The sequence below is a fragment of the Coregonus lavaretus genome, assembly GCF_964263955.1.
Source record: "Coregonus lavaretus genome assembly, chromosome: 24".
In the NCBI taxonomy this organism is placed as follows: Eukaryota; Metazoa; Chordata; class Actinopteri; order Salmoniformes; family Salmonidae; genus Coregonus; species Coregonus lavaretus.
The window spans coordinates 2,959,851-2,979,495 of record NC_140011.1 but is presented as its reverse complement, the minus strand read 5'-3'; the positions used below and the strand labels follow the sequence as shown (position 1 = coordinate 2,979,495).

Here is a 19,645-nt window from a genome sequence, read left to right as displayed (position 1 = left end):
GACCTTAGCACATGTATTTCCTGTTTGAGTTTATGCCTATAGGAAGGGAGGAGCAGAATGGAGTCGTGATCTGATTTGCCGAATGGAGGGCGGGCCTTGTAGGGAGAGTAACTATGGTTGAGAGTTTTTGAAGTGCGAGTACTACAGGCAATGTGTTGATAGAATTTCGGTAGCAATTTCCTCATATTTCCTTTGTTAAAGTCCCCAGCTACAATAAATGCGGCCTCAGGATATGTGGTTTCCAGTTTGGACAAAGTCCAGTGTAGTTCCTTGAGGGCCGTTGTGGTATCGGCTTGAGGGGGAATATACACGGCTGTGACTATAACCGAAGAGAATTCTCTTGGGAGGTAATACGGTCGGCATCTGATTGTGAGGTATTATAGGTTGGCTGAACAAAAGGACTTGAGTTCCTTCACGTTATCACAATCACACCATGAGTAGTTAATCATGAAGGATACACCCCCGCCTTTCTTCTTCCCGGAGAGTTCTTTATTCCTGTCTGCGCGATGTACTGAGAACCCAGCTGGCTGTATGGAGGGGGACAGTATATTCGGAGAGAGACATAATTCAGTGAAACAGAGTATGTTACAGTCCCTGACATCTCTCTGGAAGGAGATCCTCGCCCTGAGCTTGTATACTTTATTGTCCAGGAACAGAACATTAGCGAGTAAAATACTCGGAAGCGGTGGATGGTGTGGACGCCTCCTGAGTCGGACTAGAAGTCCACTCCGAATACCTCTTCTCCGCCGGCGGCGTCTTGGAGCAGCCTCTAGGATAAGTTCATTTGCCTTGTGGGGTATAAACAAAGGATCTAATTCGGGAAAGTCGTATTTCTGGTTGGAATGCTGGTGAATTATCGCCGCTCTGATATCCAAAAGTTATTTCCGGCTGTATGTAATAACACAAAAAAACGTTCTGGGCTAATAATGTATGAAATAAAAAATACAAAAATACTGCAAAGATGCTTTGGAGCTAGAAGCAGAGCTGCCACATCTGTTGGCTATGACATAGGGTCCATTGACATGCTATCACAGTGAGACAAGAAGTTGGGATAAAACATTTTTACTTTCCAAGCATACTGTAGTGTGTGTGTGCCTCTGTGTGTCTGTGCATGTGTGTGCCCGTGTGTGTGTGTGGTGTGTACACTAATGTCTGATCCTGCGAAGCTAGACAAGGGACCCTCAGACACTCAAATACTGCCAGAGAAGAGATATGGCTGATTGGGTAACAGTCTGAAGGATAAAGCGAGCAAGGGAGGGAAAGAGAATGTGAGAGAGATAGGCAGGAGGGATGTGAGAAACCTGTCAACCCGTGAGGAGGTGATGAAGCCAGACCCGAAAACACTTAATTAACTGTCCTCTTCTCCATTTCTCCATCTCCTCAGCCTAGTGTGACATTCAATTAAAATACAGCAGCAAGCAGGGAAAAAGCCACAACAACTCAAGGGATCAAGAAGTACTGGAAAGCATAAAAAAAGGAAAATGAATATAGGAAAATGTAAATACATATCTGATTTGATGTTTTGGCCAATGCTAATCGTCCACATGGCCAATTATTTACTGTCGCTGCGAAAAATGGGGGAAATTAAATGTTGCCATTGCGTAAAATGTGAAATGATGCCTGATGGAGCTTCCTAAGCTGGAAGCTCCATTGCCAACTTCTCAAAAGCTGATGTCGAATTAGCTCTCGGCTACCATCTTTTTCGAGGTCCCCTTTGCCAATTTCCCAACTAAAAGCCTTTTGGAGTGCTTTTACCTTCTATCTCCATGTTTTACCCTCAGTCGATAGAAGAGTATATAGGAACAATTATCAATATACGAGAGAAGGAAAAGAGAAGGAGAGAAGGAAAAAAGAGAGAGCGATAATTAGCTTATTGCACCCCTTCTCTCTACCCCCCTCCCTGTCGTGAACAACCCCTTTAATTAACACTGGCTGCTTACCACAAGAGAGAAAATCAGCTGTTGTTAGATATCTCCATATTTATGTTTCCCAAACATACAGTCTTTGTTTATGCAAATTCCACTTAAAATGGCCGATCGTCGTTTGGCTATTTTAATGAAGCCAGGGGTATTAACTGAGGTCAGTCATTCATAAAATCTCTCTGTGGGTCTGTAACCCTCAATTAAATACATTCCTAGCCTCAGTTATATTATTCCTCAGATCTCTCTCCTTCCTTTTCAATACCTAATGTGTGTATATGTTGGTTTCTGTGTTTCAAGAGAGGTGAATTACAGCAAAGTTTGATACCATTGCCTGTAGTACAGAAAGAGGGAGGGAACTTAATCGTGGCAATTTTGTGATTCCTAGAAAATAGACGCCAAGACCCCAATGCCCTCTTCGGCATCAAAAAAATTATGTTTCAGTAAGTTTCCATTTCTGTTGTCTCAACGTCAACAGTGAAGAGGCAACTCCGGGATGCTGACCTTCTAGGCAAAGTTGCAAAGAAAAGGTTTTGCCCATCTTAATCTTTTACTTTTATTGGCCAGTCTGATATATGGCTTTTTCTTTGCAACTCTGCCTAGGTCAGCATCCCGGAGTCGCCTCTTCACTGTTGACGTTGAGACTGGTGTTTTGCAGGTACTATTTAATGAAGCTGCCAGTTGAGGACCTGTGAGGCGTTTGTTTCTCAAACTAGACACTAATGTATTTGTCCTCTTGCTCAGTTGTGCACCAGTTTTATTGTTTCTTTAATCAGCACAACAGTTTTCAGCTGTGCTAACATAATTGCAAAAGGGTTTTCTAATGATCAATTAGCCTTTTAAAATGATAAACTTGGATTAGCAAACACAACGTGCCATTGGAACACAGGACTGATGGTTGCTGATAATGGTCCTCTGTACGCCTATGTAGATATTCCATAAAAAATCAGCCGTTTCCAGCTACAATAGCCATTTACAAAATTAACAATGTCTACACTATTTCTGATTAATTTGAATTTGTTATTTTAATGGACAAATAAATTGCTTTTCTTTTAGAAAACAAGGAAATATCTAAGTGACCCCAAACTTTTGAACGGTAGTGTATGTATTTATGTGTTTATGTATGTGTTTATGTATGTATGTATGTATGTATGTATGTATGTATGTATGTATGTATGTATGCATGTATGTATGTATGTATGTATGTATGTATGTATGTATGTATGTATGTATGTATGTATGGAGCATAATGTATTTACAGTTTTATTCACGTTTTCAAGTACTGGTGAGAAATAATGCATTCCAATTATTGCATAGATTGTAATGGACACCTATGATGTGTGTCAAATACTTTTTTGGTATTTTGTTGTACTGATTATAATGAGCTAATGCTAAGCTATTTGCCAGCTATGTGTTGCGCCATGTTTGTTGACATTATACAATGCATTCTGGGTGTCACATAAACGTCTGTCAGACCAAAGATGTTATAATGAGTTGAAGGAATGGTTCACTTATCTTTCGAGTAAACTTCAGGAAGTGAATGAAGGGAAGTGAATGATCGTAGACAACACACCCCCTTCAATATGCATACTGGAAACAGGCCAAACTGATCTGGTCTCCTCTTATTATCTTTGGTTGAAGCGAAAAAACAAACATGGCGGCGTGCACAAACTACCCATCCTCAGATTATTTTTTATATCTAGAAAGTGCTTTACTCAATTATTTTGATCAGTGTTGAGCTCAACTGTGATATGATGAATTATAAATAGTAATTACTATTAGCTAATTCATATTGTGGTTTCTGTCAGCCGAGAGTTCTCTAAATATGACCGCTTGTCAATCTTTCCTCAGTTAGCGCTAGGACGAATGTGGCCTACATTTTCCAGTTTGGATGATTGGGTATGCTGTGGCTACTTCTGTGAATTTCTGAACATTGCATCCAAAAATAAACTGGTCACATTCAGGACAAAACTTTGTAAGGACTGTGTTTGTGCAAAACGTTTCTGTGAAAAGAACAGTGTGGCTAGCTCAAATGCTGACTGTTGCGTCAATAGAAACTGGGCTAAGGAAATGAAGATAACATCTACACTGAAACAATGAAAACTCCTGGAGCTTCTATGTGAGCCATCTGAAACAGAGCTGTGCTTCACACCTTCAGTTAACTGTACACCATGGGTGAAGGGGTGGGGGCGATTATTCCTGTTGACTGAGATAGGTCCACTTACTCGGGTTCACCATTATACATACACAAGCATGGACAAATACAAACACACGCCCTCACGCATGCACACACGCAAAACACACAAACCTTCAGCCTTTGAACCAGAATAAGGAACCAGATTCACTATAAATAATATATTTTTTAAAGTGACACTGTCCAAATATTGTGATATACTCAATATTATTGTAAACAGGGTCATATTGTACTATCCCACCCCTATTTCAGACACATTCATGCATACACATATGTATTTTATGTTACTGTGTCAAATAAAAATTTTAACGGGGCAATCTGCAGTTCAAACAACAACAAAGCATTACCCCGCCACTGTCTTGGTAAACAGTTAAGGTATGGGGCAGGAGAAATGTAAACACTCAAATTCATAGACAGAGCTAAATCAAATTTATAGACCGAGCATTGGATGCAAGGTAGAGCTCTCATCGGGCCTGAAAATTTGAGGCTGGTCTTACCCAAGCCCGGTGAGCTGAAGCTCAAGGCCCAGGCCCAGTCCGACATTACAGAAATGCAATGAGCCCGAACCCGAAACCCCCCCAGACTTCTAGAAAACAGTATATTGATTTAAACTGGTGTTGAGAAGGCAGAGGCGGGCGGAGTGAGTAGACGAGGAAACAGCCATTGTCTTAGAAAAGCGTGGAGAGAAGAAAAACGTAGTTATGACCAACTGAATGACAAACATTTGTAATAAAGTAGGCTAATGCAATTGAAGGCATGTATCATATTGTTGCTTATACTGAAGTCACAATGTCATATCCAACCGTTATACTAATTTTAAAGCAATAGCCCTGTGTGGTCAAACTAGTTGATAATTTCAGCACCGTTTTGATTGGGACAGTGCAATTGCGCTGCTTTCAGACAAGCATGGGGGACTCATCTTGATAAATCAATCAATGTCCTATTTTTGCTATCACTGAATCTCCGTTTGGATATTTGGTTACAATTACAATCATGATAATCTTTATTCTAGTTTGCTCATATATTAGCACTGATCAAAACATTTTGCTGGCATGTTATGTAGCTTAACAAGTGTATTTTGCACTTCACTCACGTAGTAGCATGTCCTACTCCCGACCAAAAGCCTGTGACTTGTCTGACAATTAATTTGTTTCACTGACTCTCCGTCTGTATATTTGGTTAATTGATCGCTGGCTGGGCAAATACAGTGCCTTCAGAAAGTTTTCAACCCCCTTGACTTTTCCACATTTTGTTGTGTTACAAAGTGGGATTAAAATGGATTCAAATGTCATTTCTTGTCAACGATCTACACAAAATACTCTGTAATGTCAAAGAGAAATATATATATATATATATGTATTTTTTTTACATTTGTCAAAACAAAAAAAACACTAATATATCTTGATTACAAGTATTCAACCCCTTGAGTCAATGTTAGAATCACCTTTGGTAGTGATTACAGCTGTGAGTCTTTTGGGGTAAGTCTCTAAGAACTTTGCACACCTGGATTTTACAATATTTGCCCATCATTCTTTAAAAAAATGTCAAGCTCTGTCAAGTTGGTTGTTGATCATTGCTATACAGCCAATTTCAAGTCTTGCCATAGAAGTCAAGCCAATTTAAGTCAAAACTGTAATTAGGCCACTCAGGAACATTCAATGTCATCTTGATAAGCAACTATGGTGAATATTTGGCTTTCAGTTTAAGGGTTATTGTCCTGCTGAAAGGTGAATAAGTCTCCCAATGTCTGATGGAAAGCAGACTGAACCAGGTTTTTCTTTTGGATGTTGCCTGTGCTTAGCTCTATTCCGTTTCTTATTATCCCCCCAAAAAACTCCTAATTCAAGCTGATTACAAGCATACACATAATATGATGCAGTCACCACCATTCTTGAAAATATAAAGAGTGGTTCTCAGTGATGTGTTGTGTTTGCCCCAAACAGTATTAATTATTGCAAACAGGATGCATGTTTTTGAATATTTGTATTCTGTGCAGCCTTCCTTCTTTTCACATTGCCATTTAAATCAAATCAAATTGTATTTGTCACATGCTTCGTAAACAATAGGTTTAGACAAACAGTGAAATGCTTACTTATGGGCACTTCCCAGCAATGCAAAGAAAAAAAAAGGTTGTTGAATTAAAAAAAAAAAAAAAAGTAGATGAGTTATTATTACTTTTTTTGTCATTTAGCAGACGCTCTTTTCCAGAGCGACTTACAGGAGCAATTAGGGTTAAGTGCCTTGCTTAAGGGCACAGACAGATTTTTCACCTAGTCGGCTCAGGGATTAGAACCAGACAAACATTGGCAGTAGAATGGCCTTACTGAAGAGCTCAGTGACTTTCAACGTGGCACCGTCATAGGATGCCACCTTTCCAACAAGTCAGTTCGTCAAATTTCTGCTCTGCTAGAGCTGCCCTGTCAACTGTAAGTGCTGTTATTGTGAAGTGGAAAAGTCTCGGTGCAACAACGGCTCAGCCGCAAAGTGGAAGGCCACACATCTCACAGAACGGGATCGCCGAGTGCTGAAACGCATAGCAGGTAAAAATCGTCTGTCCTCGGTTGCAACACTCACTACCAAGTTCCAGACTGCCTCTGGAAGCAACGTCAGCACAATAACTGTTCGTCGGGAGCTTCATTAAATGGGTTTCCATGGCTGAGCAGCAGCACACAAGCCTAAGATCACCATGCACAATACCAAGCGTCGTCTGGATTGGTGTAAAGCTCGCCACCATTGGACTCTGGAATAGTGGAAACGCGTTTCCTGGAGTGATGAATCACACTTCACCATCTGGCAGTCCGACAGACTAATCTGGGTTTGGTGGATACCAGGAGAACGCTACCTGCCCCAATGCATAGTGCCAACTGTAAAGTTTGGTGGAGGAGGAATAATGGTCTGGGGCTGTTTTTCATGGTTCGAGCTAGGCCCCTTAGTTCCAGTGAAGGGAAATCTTAACGCTACAGCATACAATGACATTCTAGATGATTCTGTGCTTCCAACTTTGTGGCAACAGTTTGGGGAAGGCCCTTTCCTGTCTCAGCATGACAATGACCCCGTGCACAAAGCAAGATCCATACAGAAATGGTTTGTCGAGATCGGTGTGGAAGAATTTACCTGGCCTGCACAGAGTCCTGACCTCAACCCCATTGAAAACCTTTGGGATGAATTGGAACGCCGACTGCGAGCCAGGCCTAATCGCCCAACATCAGTGCCCGACCTCACTAATGCTCTTGTGGCTGAATGGAAGCGAGTCCCTGCAACAATGTTCCAACATCTAGTGGAAAGCCTTCCCAAAAGAGTGGAGGCTGTTATAGCAGCAAAGGGGGGACCAACTCCATATTAATGCCCATGATTTTAAAATGAGATTTTTGACGAGCATGTGTCCACATACTTTTGGTCATGTAGTGTATGCTATTTAGAAGACGCTTTTATCCAAAGTGACTTATAGTCATGCGTCCATACATTTATTACGTATGCATGGTCCCGGGAATCAAACCCACTATCTTGGTGTTGCAAGTGCCATGCTCTATCAACTGAGCTACATAGGACCATTGTGGTTACTCACCAGCAGTAGTCTATGAGGTGCTGAGGCAGGACGGGAATGAAAACGTGTTGCCAATACATGGGGTACATCATGGCCACCGACCCATGAACACATGCCGTTAACTGCGAGGGAGAGAGCATAAAACAGGACAATCACCCACAACACCACATAACATTATAAGGCATATTACTATTTCTCACAGTTTCATTTTGAAATATACATTATATTGACAGAGTCACTATTTCCTGCATTTTCATATTGGAGAAAAAATACATTAGTGGGGAGGGCACACAGTATCACCTAGAGTGCAAGATGCTCTGTACCTCTCAACTTGATACATATGAGAATACCGTTAACATTTCATTTCAGGAATATGGTTATAGCACAGTAAGTTCAAAATAACGCTTCTCTCATCAAACTTAATGACAACAAACTAATTCTCAACGTTTGACATTCATATTCATAAGATGGTAATGATTATTCAGAAAGTGTAATATAGTTCTCTCTGCTCTTGCCTCTGTGATGCACTCTAAACTGAAAAATATTTTGGATGGAAGATCAAATGGAAAGCTACATTAGGCCCACAAGAAAGACTATAATGTTTGTACAGTATGCCTGTGTCTGTTTGCATGTGTGGTTGGTTTTACAAGACCAGACCAAGCGTGCTGTAGTGTGGGTAGCTTTTCATTACTGAAGCCTTCATAAAAGACAGCAAACTAAAACGCTCTATTAATTAACTTCTTGTCCACCCAAAATGACAGTAACCATCTACCCAGGAAACCAGAGCCAAAGTCACAGTCAAGTGCATGCAAGCACACATGGGTTGAAGTCGAAGAGTAAATTGGCCATTGCTCATGGCATCAAAGCTACCCCAGAAATGAAACAAATTACACCACCGGAAATTAGACCAGCAACGTAATTTACAGTAAGAAGAGAAAAATTACATCTATTCCCAACTTTTTTTTCTTTGACAGTTCCTGTCACTGACGCTTAATACGAGCGTGACAAATCCCGCTCCCTTTTGTGTGTCAGCTAGGAGGAATATAGCGCCTGCCAGCCTATGGGACTGATCAAATTCAGACGGCGCCGTCAAACGCCAGCAGATGTGCCAATAGTAGTGACGTTGTGCTGCCCGACCAACAACAGAACAGCCCTTCCCCAGAATAACAGCGTTTGTCTGAGACATGTGACGTGGGTGGTTTTCTATATTAAGAGCTGTCAAAAACGCATGGGAGTGAACATAAAATGTGTTCCTTTCTCTCACCCTCCATAGTCAATCAAACTGGCCAGCTTGGTGGAGATTCTGAGAATGTTGCTCTGATCTAAGACGGGGGGAGGAAAACGTTGTGGCAACGTTTGTTTGAGGGACGTCATAGCGAATGGGGTGTGGGGAGAAAGGGCCATTGGGGAATACCCGTCCACAGCCATGTCAGGTAAAGTATTTTTCACTTAGATTAATCATATACCTTTTATAGGGGAGGTGGAAGACGTGTGGTTTCTCTGTTTTGATAAAACAGAGGAACCTTCTGCTTTTCTCCCATGGCTCTGGTCAAAAGTAGTGCACTATATAGAGTGCACTATATAGGGAATATGGTCACATTTGAGATGTGTCCCTTGTTTATATTCCTCAATAACCACTGATATGGGAAAAAAATAGTGTGTTCTCCCCATATTCTTCAAAGAGCATGGCCACATTTTGATGGAAGGTACAGTTAGTTTTATACCACACCACTCTAACATACACTACCAGTCAAAAGTTTGGACACACCTACTCATTCAAGGGTTTTTCTTTATTTTAAATATTTTTTACATTGTAGATTAATAGTGAAGACATCAAAACTATGAAATAACACATATGGAATCATGTAGTAACCAAAAAAGTGTTAAACAAATCAAAATAGATTTGAGATTTGAGATTCTTCAAATAGCCACCCTTTTTACCTTGATGACAGCTTTGCACACTCTTGGCATTCTCTCAACCAGCTTCATGAGATAGTCACCTGGAATGCATTTCAATTAACAGGTGTGTCTTCTTAAAAGTTAATTTGTGGAATTTATTTCCTTCTTAATGCGTTTGAAACAATCAGTTGTGTTGTGACAAGGTGGGGGGGGGGGGTATACAGAAGGTAGCTCTATTTGGTAAAAGACCAAGTCCATATTATGGCAAGAACAGCTCAAATAAGCAAAGAGAAATAACAGTCCATCATTACTTTAAGACATGAAGGTCAGTCAATACGGGACATTTCAAGAACATTGAAAGTTTCTTCAAGTGCAGTCACAAAAACCATCAAGAGCTATGTTGAAACTGGCTCTCATGAGGACCGCCACAGGAATGGAAGACCCAGAGTTACCTCTGCTGCAGAGGATAAGTTAATTAGAGTTACCAGCCTCAGAAATTGCAGCCCAAATAAATGCTTCACAGAGTTCAAGAAACAGACACATCTCAACATCAACTGTTCAGAGGAGACTGTGTGAATCAGGCCTTCATGGTCGAATTGCTGCAAAGAAACCACTACTAAAGGACACCAATAATAAGAAGAGACTTGCTTGGGCCAAGAAACACGAGCAATGGACATTAGACCGGTGGAAATGTGTCCTTTGGTCTGGAGTCCAAATTGGAGATTTTTGGTTCCAACCGCCGTGGAAATTTGTGAGACGCGGTGTGGGTGAACGGATGATCTACGCATGTGTATTTCCCACCGTAAAGCATGGAGGAGGAGGTGTTATGGTGTGGGGGTGCTTTGCTGGTGACACTGTCTGTGATTTATTTAGAATTCAAGGCACACTTAACCAGCATGGCTACCACAGCATTCTGCAGTGATACGCAATCCCATCTGGTTTGGGCTTAGTGGGACTATCATTTGTTTTTCAACAGGACAATGACCCAACACACCTCCAGGCTGTGTAAGGGCTATTTTCCCTCAACCAGCTTCATGAGGTAGTCACCTGGAATGCATTTCAATTAACAGGTGTGCCTTCTTAAAAGTTATTTTGTGAGAGTGATGGAGTGCTGCATCAGATGACCTGGCCTTCACAATCCCCCGACTTCAACCCAATTGAGATGGTTTGGGATGAGTAAGACTTCAGAGTGAAGGAAAAGCAGCCAACCAGTCCTCAGCATATGTGGGAACTCATTCAATATTGTTGGAAAAGCATTCCAGGTGAAGCTGGTTGAGAGAATGCCAAGAGTGTGCAAAGCTGTCATCAAGGCAAAGGGTGGCTACTTGAAGAACCTCAAATATCAAATATATTTTCATTTGTTTAAAAAAAATGTTGGTTACTACATGATCCCATACAGTGGCTCGCGAAAGTATTCACCCCCCTTGGCATTTTCCCTATTTTGTTGCCTTACAACCTGGAATTAAAAATGATTTTTGGGGGGTTTGTATCATTTGATTTACACACCATGCCTACCAAATTGAAGATGCAAAATATCAAACTAGAAATAAGACAAAAAAACTGAAAACTTGAGCTTGCATATCTATTCAGCCACAAACCATCCCCACAGCATGATGCTGCCACCACCATGCTTCACTGTGGGGATGGTGTTCTCGGGGTGATGAGAGGTGTTGGGTTTGCGCCAGACTTAGCGTTTCCTTGATGGCCAAAAAGCTCAATTTTAGTCTCATCTGACCAGAGTACCTTCTTCCATATGTTTGGGGAGTCTCCCACATGCCTTTTGGCGAACACCAAACGTGTTTGCTTATTTTTTTCTTTAAGCAATGGCTTTTTTCTGGCCACTCTTCCGTAAAGCCCAGCTCTGTGGAGTGTACGGCTTGAAGTGGTCCTATGGACATATACTCCAATCTCCGCTGTGGAGCTTTGCAGCTCCTTCAGGGTTTTCTTTGGTCTCTTTGTTGCCTCTCTGATTAATGCCCTCCTTGCCTGGTCCGTGAGATTTGGCGGGCGGCCCTCTCTTGGCAGGTTTGTTGTGGTACCATATTCTTTCCATTTTTTAATAATGGATGTTCAAAGTTTCAGATATTTTTTTTATAACCCAACCCTGATCTGTACTTCTCCACAACTTTGTCCCTGACCTGTTTAGAGAGCTCCTTGGTCTTCATGGTGCCGCTTGCTTGGTGGTGCCCCTTGCTTAGTGGTGTTGCAGACTCTGGGGCCTTTCAGAACAGGTGTATATATACTGAGATCATGTGACAGTTTATGTGACACTTAGATTGCACACAGGTGGACTTTATTTAACTAATTATGTGACTTCTGAAGGTAATTGGTTGCACTATATTTTATTTAGGGGCTTCATAGCAAAGGGGGTGAATATATATGCATGCACCACTTTTCCGTTATGAATTTTTTTGAATTTTTTGAAACAAGTTATTTTTTTCATTTCACTTCACCAATTTGGACTATTTTGTGTACAAATCCAAATAAAAATCAATTTAAATTACAGGTTGTAATGCAACAAAATAGGAAAAACGCCAAGGGGGATGAATACTTTTGCAAGGCACTGTATGTGTTATTTCATAGTTTTGATGTCTTCACTATTATTCTACAATGTTGAAAATAGTAAAAATAAAGAAAAAACCCTGGAATGAGAAGGTGTGTCCAAACTTTTGACTGGTACTGTATGTCTTCATCTTTGCTACTACATGTTCAGGTGTAGTATCTAAACAAGAGTATTTTCCCATTGGGCTTGTGAGCTCTATTCAGCATCAAAACTACAGTATGTGTAAAAAAACAGCACCTAGACTGGGCTTCGGTAATCAGACTTGAGTAACTTTAAGGGGGGCAAGAGGGTGGGAGGGGCTTAATTGTGTAGCGGGGATTTCACATAATGGAAGACTTAGGAATGCCTCAGGACTCCATGTTAGGACCATTACTAAAACCATAATGGAAGACTTTGCTTTGTATGGTACAGTACAACAAAGGACGGCTCCTTCAATGTACGTGTAAGGAGATATTTTTATAAGTTCTTTACACTGTCCTCTCTATAGAAAAAGGTGTGAAGAGGGTTATGGCTTTTACCGGTGGAGGGTAGAAAGAAAAATGTAACAGAAAATGTAAAGGGTGTAAAAAGATTCTGCAGTTGAAGGGGAACACACCCAGATTCCCCACACACATCAACAATATCTTAAAATATTATACATAATTACAGTTGGGTGTGCAACCATTTTATGCTGTGAATTATTGTATGGTGTTGCAACAGTACCAAGCCAATCCTGTAAAAAAAGGACACTTTGGTTAATAAGTGGATATGCATGGAGAGATAGAGAGAGAGATGAAGAGTGAGAAAGAGGAGGAGGAGGGAATGAAGAGTCCACAGTACTTACAGTGCTTAGTTTGCTACAGCAGATGAGGATTCGACGCTCATAAAGCATACTAGCGTACAGATGGAGCATGTTATTGACATCTACAGCTACAAAATATTCTGTTAGGTTTCTCTGCAAAAAAAAACAACAACAAAAAAACAACAACAAAAAAACAGGGTAGAGGTTAGTCGTGAAAGCAAGGGTGGCCCAATGACTGTGCATGAATAGTACAAGGCATCAACATCAATTACATAGCTTTTATTGGTATAACATAGGTATAACAGGTGAAGAGTCTAACAGGAAGATGCATCCCCCATTTCAACTCAGACTTTTCATTGTGATCATCAGAGTGTAATACAATTAAATACAATAGCGTAAAAAACCTTATATTTAAACTATATATTTTGGGATGCTTGAAAAAATATGTAGGCATTCCACCAGAGCGTTAAGTGAGATAAGCTGAGTTAGAAGGCAGGGGTGTGTGCATATCTATCTGTCATTCGCCAATCCTCCACAACCATTACTTCTGAAGACTACAGCCTCCTCCTCCTGCTTACTGGGGTCCAAAGGTTGCCTGACGACTCATACTGAATTTAATTCTGTTGCTCTATCTATCGCTACATACATTCAGCCTTAGACTGCCATCATAGAAGTTGTTTCTGCTGACATCAAAGTTAAGGGTGTTGTACAAAAATAGTCATCAATGATTGGATTGTCTCTAACTAAGCAGAGTATCAAAGACAATTACTATTTCCAAAACATCGCTTTACTCATGTGTGTTCAGGCGCTGGCCTAACCAATCGGTTTCTCGGACCAATCAGAACGGTTTGAATGTGTTCACATTCGAGAAGTCATTGGGGATGTGATCATATGCAGACATCATGGAAAATAAACGTTAGTGTGGGTGTGGAGTTTTGCCAGAGTCATGTGGCTGGGTAACCAGGCAAGTTCAAAGGCACTGCACTGCCGGCTCCCTTCTTGTCTCCGTCACGTCTCCATCACGCCGTGGATATCAAAAGTAGAGAGACAAGCTAATATGTAAGCTCTCCCTTTACTGCGTTCTGTCTGTCTGTCTAAAGGCCCACCAGAGATGGGGAGATGGGTAGCTGGGGAGGGCTCACAGCCTTAGAGGTCTAGCGAGGGCTTTCTGATTTGCCCCAACGGCAAACTAACTATGCAAGGATGCCAGGGCCATTCGGGGAAATCAAATGAGGTATTGAAGAGTGGAGTAACATTGGTGTGGTTTGTTCTGGTTTTGATCTACAATGAAAACACCTTAGGGGTAAATCTGGGAGTTCTTTCATATCAAATCAGATGAGATTGAGTAATGTATTTTGGTATATCATCAATGATCTCAAATGGATATTGTCAGTGGTGCCAATTGTGCTGTGAATGTCTTTCTAAACAATGAACAATAAAGAGCAGCACATTCAAAATGTCCTTCAAATAGAACACCAGAATCTGTAGGGTAAAGGCCGAAGATACTCACACTTTCAGGTATGCTGGGGAGTTTCCTTGTGTCAGGCACAGTGAAGTAGGAATGCTAAGAGGAACATAGAAATATGGCAGGTAAAGGTCAAATTGAAGAGAATAAGGTATTTTAAGCCATCACAGTTCATGACAAAAGACGCTAATAGGATTAACACATCTGTTCAGTCTGGCATTCCCCTCAGTTTAGCTCACCCTTCCTCAGCCTTAGCCTAAGCTAAGTAGCTATTATTAATTGTATTGTCTTTTTCTTGTTTGGTTTTATACTGTTTGGGTTTTTTGAAAGGCAATTAAAGTCCCATGTATTATTATTAATACCGTACTTACATACACTGAAAAAACTAGCGTACTGCCTTTTTCCACTTCCTGTTTCAATCAGTTTTCTTCCATTTGATGCCTAATGAACAATACCCTGTTCTCAACAATGGTAACAGCCCAGGGAAGATTACAAACAGGGAAGGGAAGGTGAGGTGGTCCCTTGAGACTCAACATATGATAATAAACTCAGCTCCTTTGCTGGGAGTAGGGGAAGAGTGGAGAGTGATGCACTCATTACTTCCTCTATATCCGTTTTATTTTGGCGTAACTCTGACTCGCTCCATCGCCCGTGAAACGCTTTGAGTACGGGTCCTAACACAGAGCCCTGAGGCATTCCTAAACATCTTTCCAATGGAAAGGCCTGCGTTGTACCCCATTGTGCAGCACAGCTGAGGGATAAGCCTTTGATGGTGCACCTCTCTCCCACTCTGCAGGGGTGGCAGCCTTGGTGCGCCCCCCTTTGAACCCGCAACTGACCTGAAAACAGTCGGCAAGAACGGCAACCTATCTCAAAGCATCCTCTATGAAGGATAAGGCTGTACCTCGCTGACCCAAGTGCTATGGCCATGAGATGGGATACATTGATGTATTCTGCTAAATCCAACAAACATACTGTAGGCATATGTATTATGTGATAAAAGTAGATATCTAATGGGGGTTTCACATGACAGGTGCAAGGAGGGCATTGCACCAAGGGAGCCATTGTTTTTTAAGCAGCACTTCTGGGACATCACCACAGCACTCAAAGTTCAAATAACTTGAACTTTCACCCACTGCCGAGCTTGACCCTAAGGCTCTTGGCGTCTTGCTTGTATCAAGGGCCCTGAAGTGTGATGACGATTGCTAATTCTGCTATCTGCAACCATGCTAATGAGACATGAATTTTAAGCATAATGGGCAACTAGTGGTTGAAGATTTGAATGTGTTGGAAACGGTTCAGGGAACAGAACCGAAAACCGGAAAATAATCCAATCAAATTTAATGGCTCACATGCACAGAATACAACTGGTGTAGACTTTACAGTGAAATGCTTATTTACGAGCCCATTCTCAACAGTCAGAGTTAAAAATACAAATAATTGCTAAAACAAAATAAAGAAAATAGTAACACAATAAAACAATAACGAGGAATACCAGTACAGAGTCAATGTGCAGGGGTGAGAGGTAGTTGAGGTAATACAGTATTTACATTTGGGTAGGGGTAAAGGTGACTAGGCAGGAAATAGTAACACAAAAAATCCATGGGTCCTGGTTGGGATATGTACGTATGGTCACTGTGGGGACAACGTCGTTGATGCACTTATTAATGAAGCCGGTGACTGATGTGGTAAACTCCTGAATGCCATCAGATTAATCCCAGAACATATTTCAGTCTGTGCTAGCAAAAGAGTCCTGTAGCTTAGCGTCCGCTTCATTGGACCACTTCTGTATCGAGCGAGTCACTGGTACTTCCTGTTTGACCTTTTGCTTGTAAGCAGGAATCAGGAGGATAGAGTTATGGTCCGATTTGCCAAATGGAGGGCGGGGGACAGCTTTGTATGCATCTCTGTGTGTGTAGTAAAGGTGATCTAGAGTGTTCATTCCTCTAGTTGCACAGGTGACATGCTGATAGAAATGATGTAAAAACGGATTTCAGTTTTCCTGCATTGAAATCACCGACCACTAGGGGCTCCGCCTCTGGATGAGCATTTTCTTGTTTGCTTATGGCCCTATACAGCTCGTTGAGTGCAGTCTTAGTGCCAGCATCGGGTTTTTTTTGGTAAATAGACAGCTACAAGAACAACATTTTTCTAGGAACAGATACAGAACTGGGAACGAAAGTGGTCTATACTGTTCCGGAACATGACTGTTATTTTAAAAGCATGTGAACTGGTTAATAACGTTTTGTACGTTCCTGGCAATATATATATATATATATATATATATATATATATATAACATTCTGTTTATGATTATTTTTTCAATATACACATACATAGACATACAAGAAGAACATGAACAACAAATTCCTATATCCCCATCCCCTCCCCGAGTCCCTTCTACCCTAACGGCACATAGGGCTCCCTCCCCTCCCATCCCTTCCCCAGTCCCCTCCCAGCCCTATTCCCCCAGTACTAGGCCTACATACAAAGATTGTAGTGATTAAAAAATAATAATAATACAAAAATAAACAATAAATTAAACAAATAGATCAACATAAAATGAAAATAAACACTGGGATCAGCTCATATTTACATATGAATAAGGTTTTTAGATACATCACTCATTGCTCATCACAAATCAACCTAACTTGTAAAAAAAAGAAAGAAAAGAAAACATCAGCCCCACATCCAAAGTCTCCCCAAATTACACACATCCTATGCAGCAGAATCTAGAAGGTCTATGAAGTCCCTCCAAACCTTCCGTATATTGTATGTTATCTTTTCACACGGAATATAAGAAGACCACTCCCTTTGCCACATTTGTTTGCTCGGAGGGGAATTACTCTTCCAATTAAGAGCTATACATTTACAAGCAGCTATAATTGCTAATTTAACATATGTGGCTTTATATTGATTTCTAGTTGGCAATAAAGACATCTCCCAGAAGTACTAAGAAGGGAATTATTGGAATAGTCAAAGAGGTCACTTGAGATTTGATCTGAAATATGACCTCCCAATATAAACCCACCTCTGTCTCATACTGAAGGCAGTATTTGGAGTATTTTGCATTAATCTTAATCTCTTGTGCAGCAAATTAAACTGCACCATTTTATGCCTAGTGCTGAAAGATATCTGTTGGGCATTTAAGAAAAGTTTCTCCCACATCTCTTCTTCAATAATGAGGCCAAGGTCATCTTGCTATTTAGAACATACATCCAGGACATACTTTCCTATCAAGGTCTGTAGACCAGAGTATATGTAGACCAGAGTATATGCATGAAATAAAGCCTTTCACCCCCCACTCTATCCTGCTATAGTTTGTCAGCTGCAGGTGAGGTCAAAGGTTGTGTTCTACCTCCCTCTTGGGAAGTCTGACCTGTAAATACTTGAAAAAGTGAGAGTGGGGAAGTTGGAACCTAGTGGCCAATATTTGAAAGAGAGCATGCCCCCATCCTCATATAATTGACCAAATGACCTTATACCTTTGTTGAACCAGAAAAGAGTGATACCATCGCTTAAGGCTTTTGGTAACATAGGATTTTCATTAAATGGAGTTCAATTACATACTCATCTAAATCCTGCAGTCAGCTTGTCAACTTCTGTCAATATATTAGAGGAATGTTTTATAAAGAGATTATTTACGGAGCTACTAAATGCTTTGGGTGGTGATACGTAAGGCACGATTGCCAGTGACAATGAATTAAGATTATTTTATTTTATTTGCCTCCAAGACAGTGGTACAGAACTGGTGTCCTGCCACACCAATATGGCCTTCAGTTGCAATGCCCAGTAGTAAATCCTCAAATCGGGCCGAGAAAGACCACCCTTTGAATATAGTCTGGACAAAGTCATGAGTTTAACCCTGGGGGGCTTCCCTGTCCATAAGAATTAACAAATCAGAGAGTTCATTTGTCTGAAAAATGATTTAGGCAGAGGTATGGGTAGAGTTTGGAACAGATATACAACTGTAGGCAAAATTTTAATTTTGATGCAATTAACATGTCCAATTAGTTAAATTGGTAGATCACGCCACCTATCTAGTTCTTCCCCAGCCGTTTTAAGTAATGGCACATCATTTATCTTATAGGTGTTAGCCATTTCTGTGGGAATTTGCAGTCCTAAATAAGTCATTATTTGAGATCTCCAGGAAAAGGGTTGATTTAAGATTGGATTGTGTGTCACAGCCTTATTGAGTGACATAATTATATTTTTTGTCATGTTGACTTTGTAGCCTGAATTCATTCAACGTTTCTACCGCGTATAGGGAAATAGCATGTTCCCGTTCATGAATACCATGGATAGCTGGCTGAGACCTAATAGCTTCCGCTAAGGGTTCAATGGCCAGGGCAAAAAGGAGTGGTGAAAGGGGGCATCCCTCTCTGGTCCCACGAGAGAGCTTAAACTGAGAGGAGATATTGTTATTAGTCCGAATCTGGGCAACAGGAAGGTTATATAGTAGTCTCATAAACCCAACATATTTTGGACCCGCAGTTGAAGTCGGAAGTTGACATACACTTAGGTTGGAGTCATTAAAACTCGTTTTTCAACCACTCCACAAATGTCTTGTTAACAAATTATAGTTTTGGCAAGTCGGTTAGGACATCTACTTTGTGCATGACACAAGTCATTTTTCCAACAATTGTTTACAGACAGATTATTTCACTTATAATTCACTGTATCACAATTCCAGTGGGTAAGAAGTTTACATACACTAAATTGACGGTGCCTTTAAACAGCTTGGAAAATTCCAGAAAATGATGTCATGGCTTTAGAAGCTCCTGATAGGCTAATTGACATCATTTGAGTCAATTGGAGGTGTACCTGTACCTCAATTGGGATGTGGTCTGGACTTTGAGTAGGCAATTCCAAAACATCAAAATGTGTTGCTTTTTAACCATTTTCATGTAGACCGGATTGTGTGTTTTGGATCATAGTCTTGCTGCATGACCCAGCTGCGCTTCAACTCACAGACCGATGGCCTGACATTCTCCTGTAGAATTCTCTGATACAGAACAGAAATCATGGTTCCTTCTATTAAGGCAAGTCATACAGGTCCTGACGCAGCAAAGTATCCCCAAACCATCACACTAACACCACCATGCTTGACTGTTGGTATGAGGTTCTTACTGTGGAATACAGTGTTTGGTTTTTGCCAGACATAATGGGACCAACCACGTCCAAATAGTTGACTCAAGTTTGCCAAAAAGCACCTGGAAGCACCTGGATGATCATCAAGACTCTTGGAAGAATGTTCTATGGACAGATGAGTAAAAAGTA

General features: G+C 40.9%; 1 protein-coding gene across 1 annotated transcript in view; it reads right to left on the bottom strand.

The window, feature by feature from the left end:
- The window catches only part of LOC311099362 (DENN domain-containing protein 1A-like), a gene marked incomplete at its 3' end in the record, with an annotated part of 209,290 nt that overhangs the window by 18,353 nt on the left and 171,292 nt on the right, over nt 1-19,645 (bottom strand). The window contains exons 8-10 of the mRNA XM_084140078.1: nt 14,411-14,464; nt 12,943-13,053; nt 7,679-7,779 (exon numbers count right to left, since the gene is read on the bottom strand). Of these exons, the coding sequence (XP_083996204.1) occupies nt 7,679-7,779; nt 12,943-13,053; nt 14,411-14,464 (266 nt within the window). The remainder of the gene's footprint in view (nt 1-7,678; nt 7,780-12,942; nt 13,054-14,410; nt 14,465-19,645) is intronic.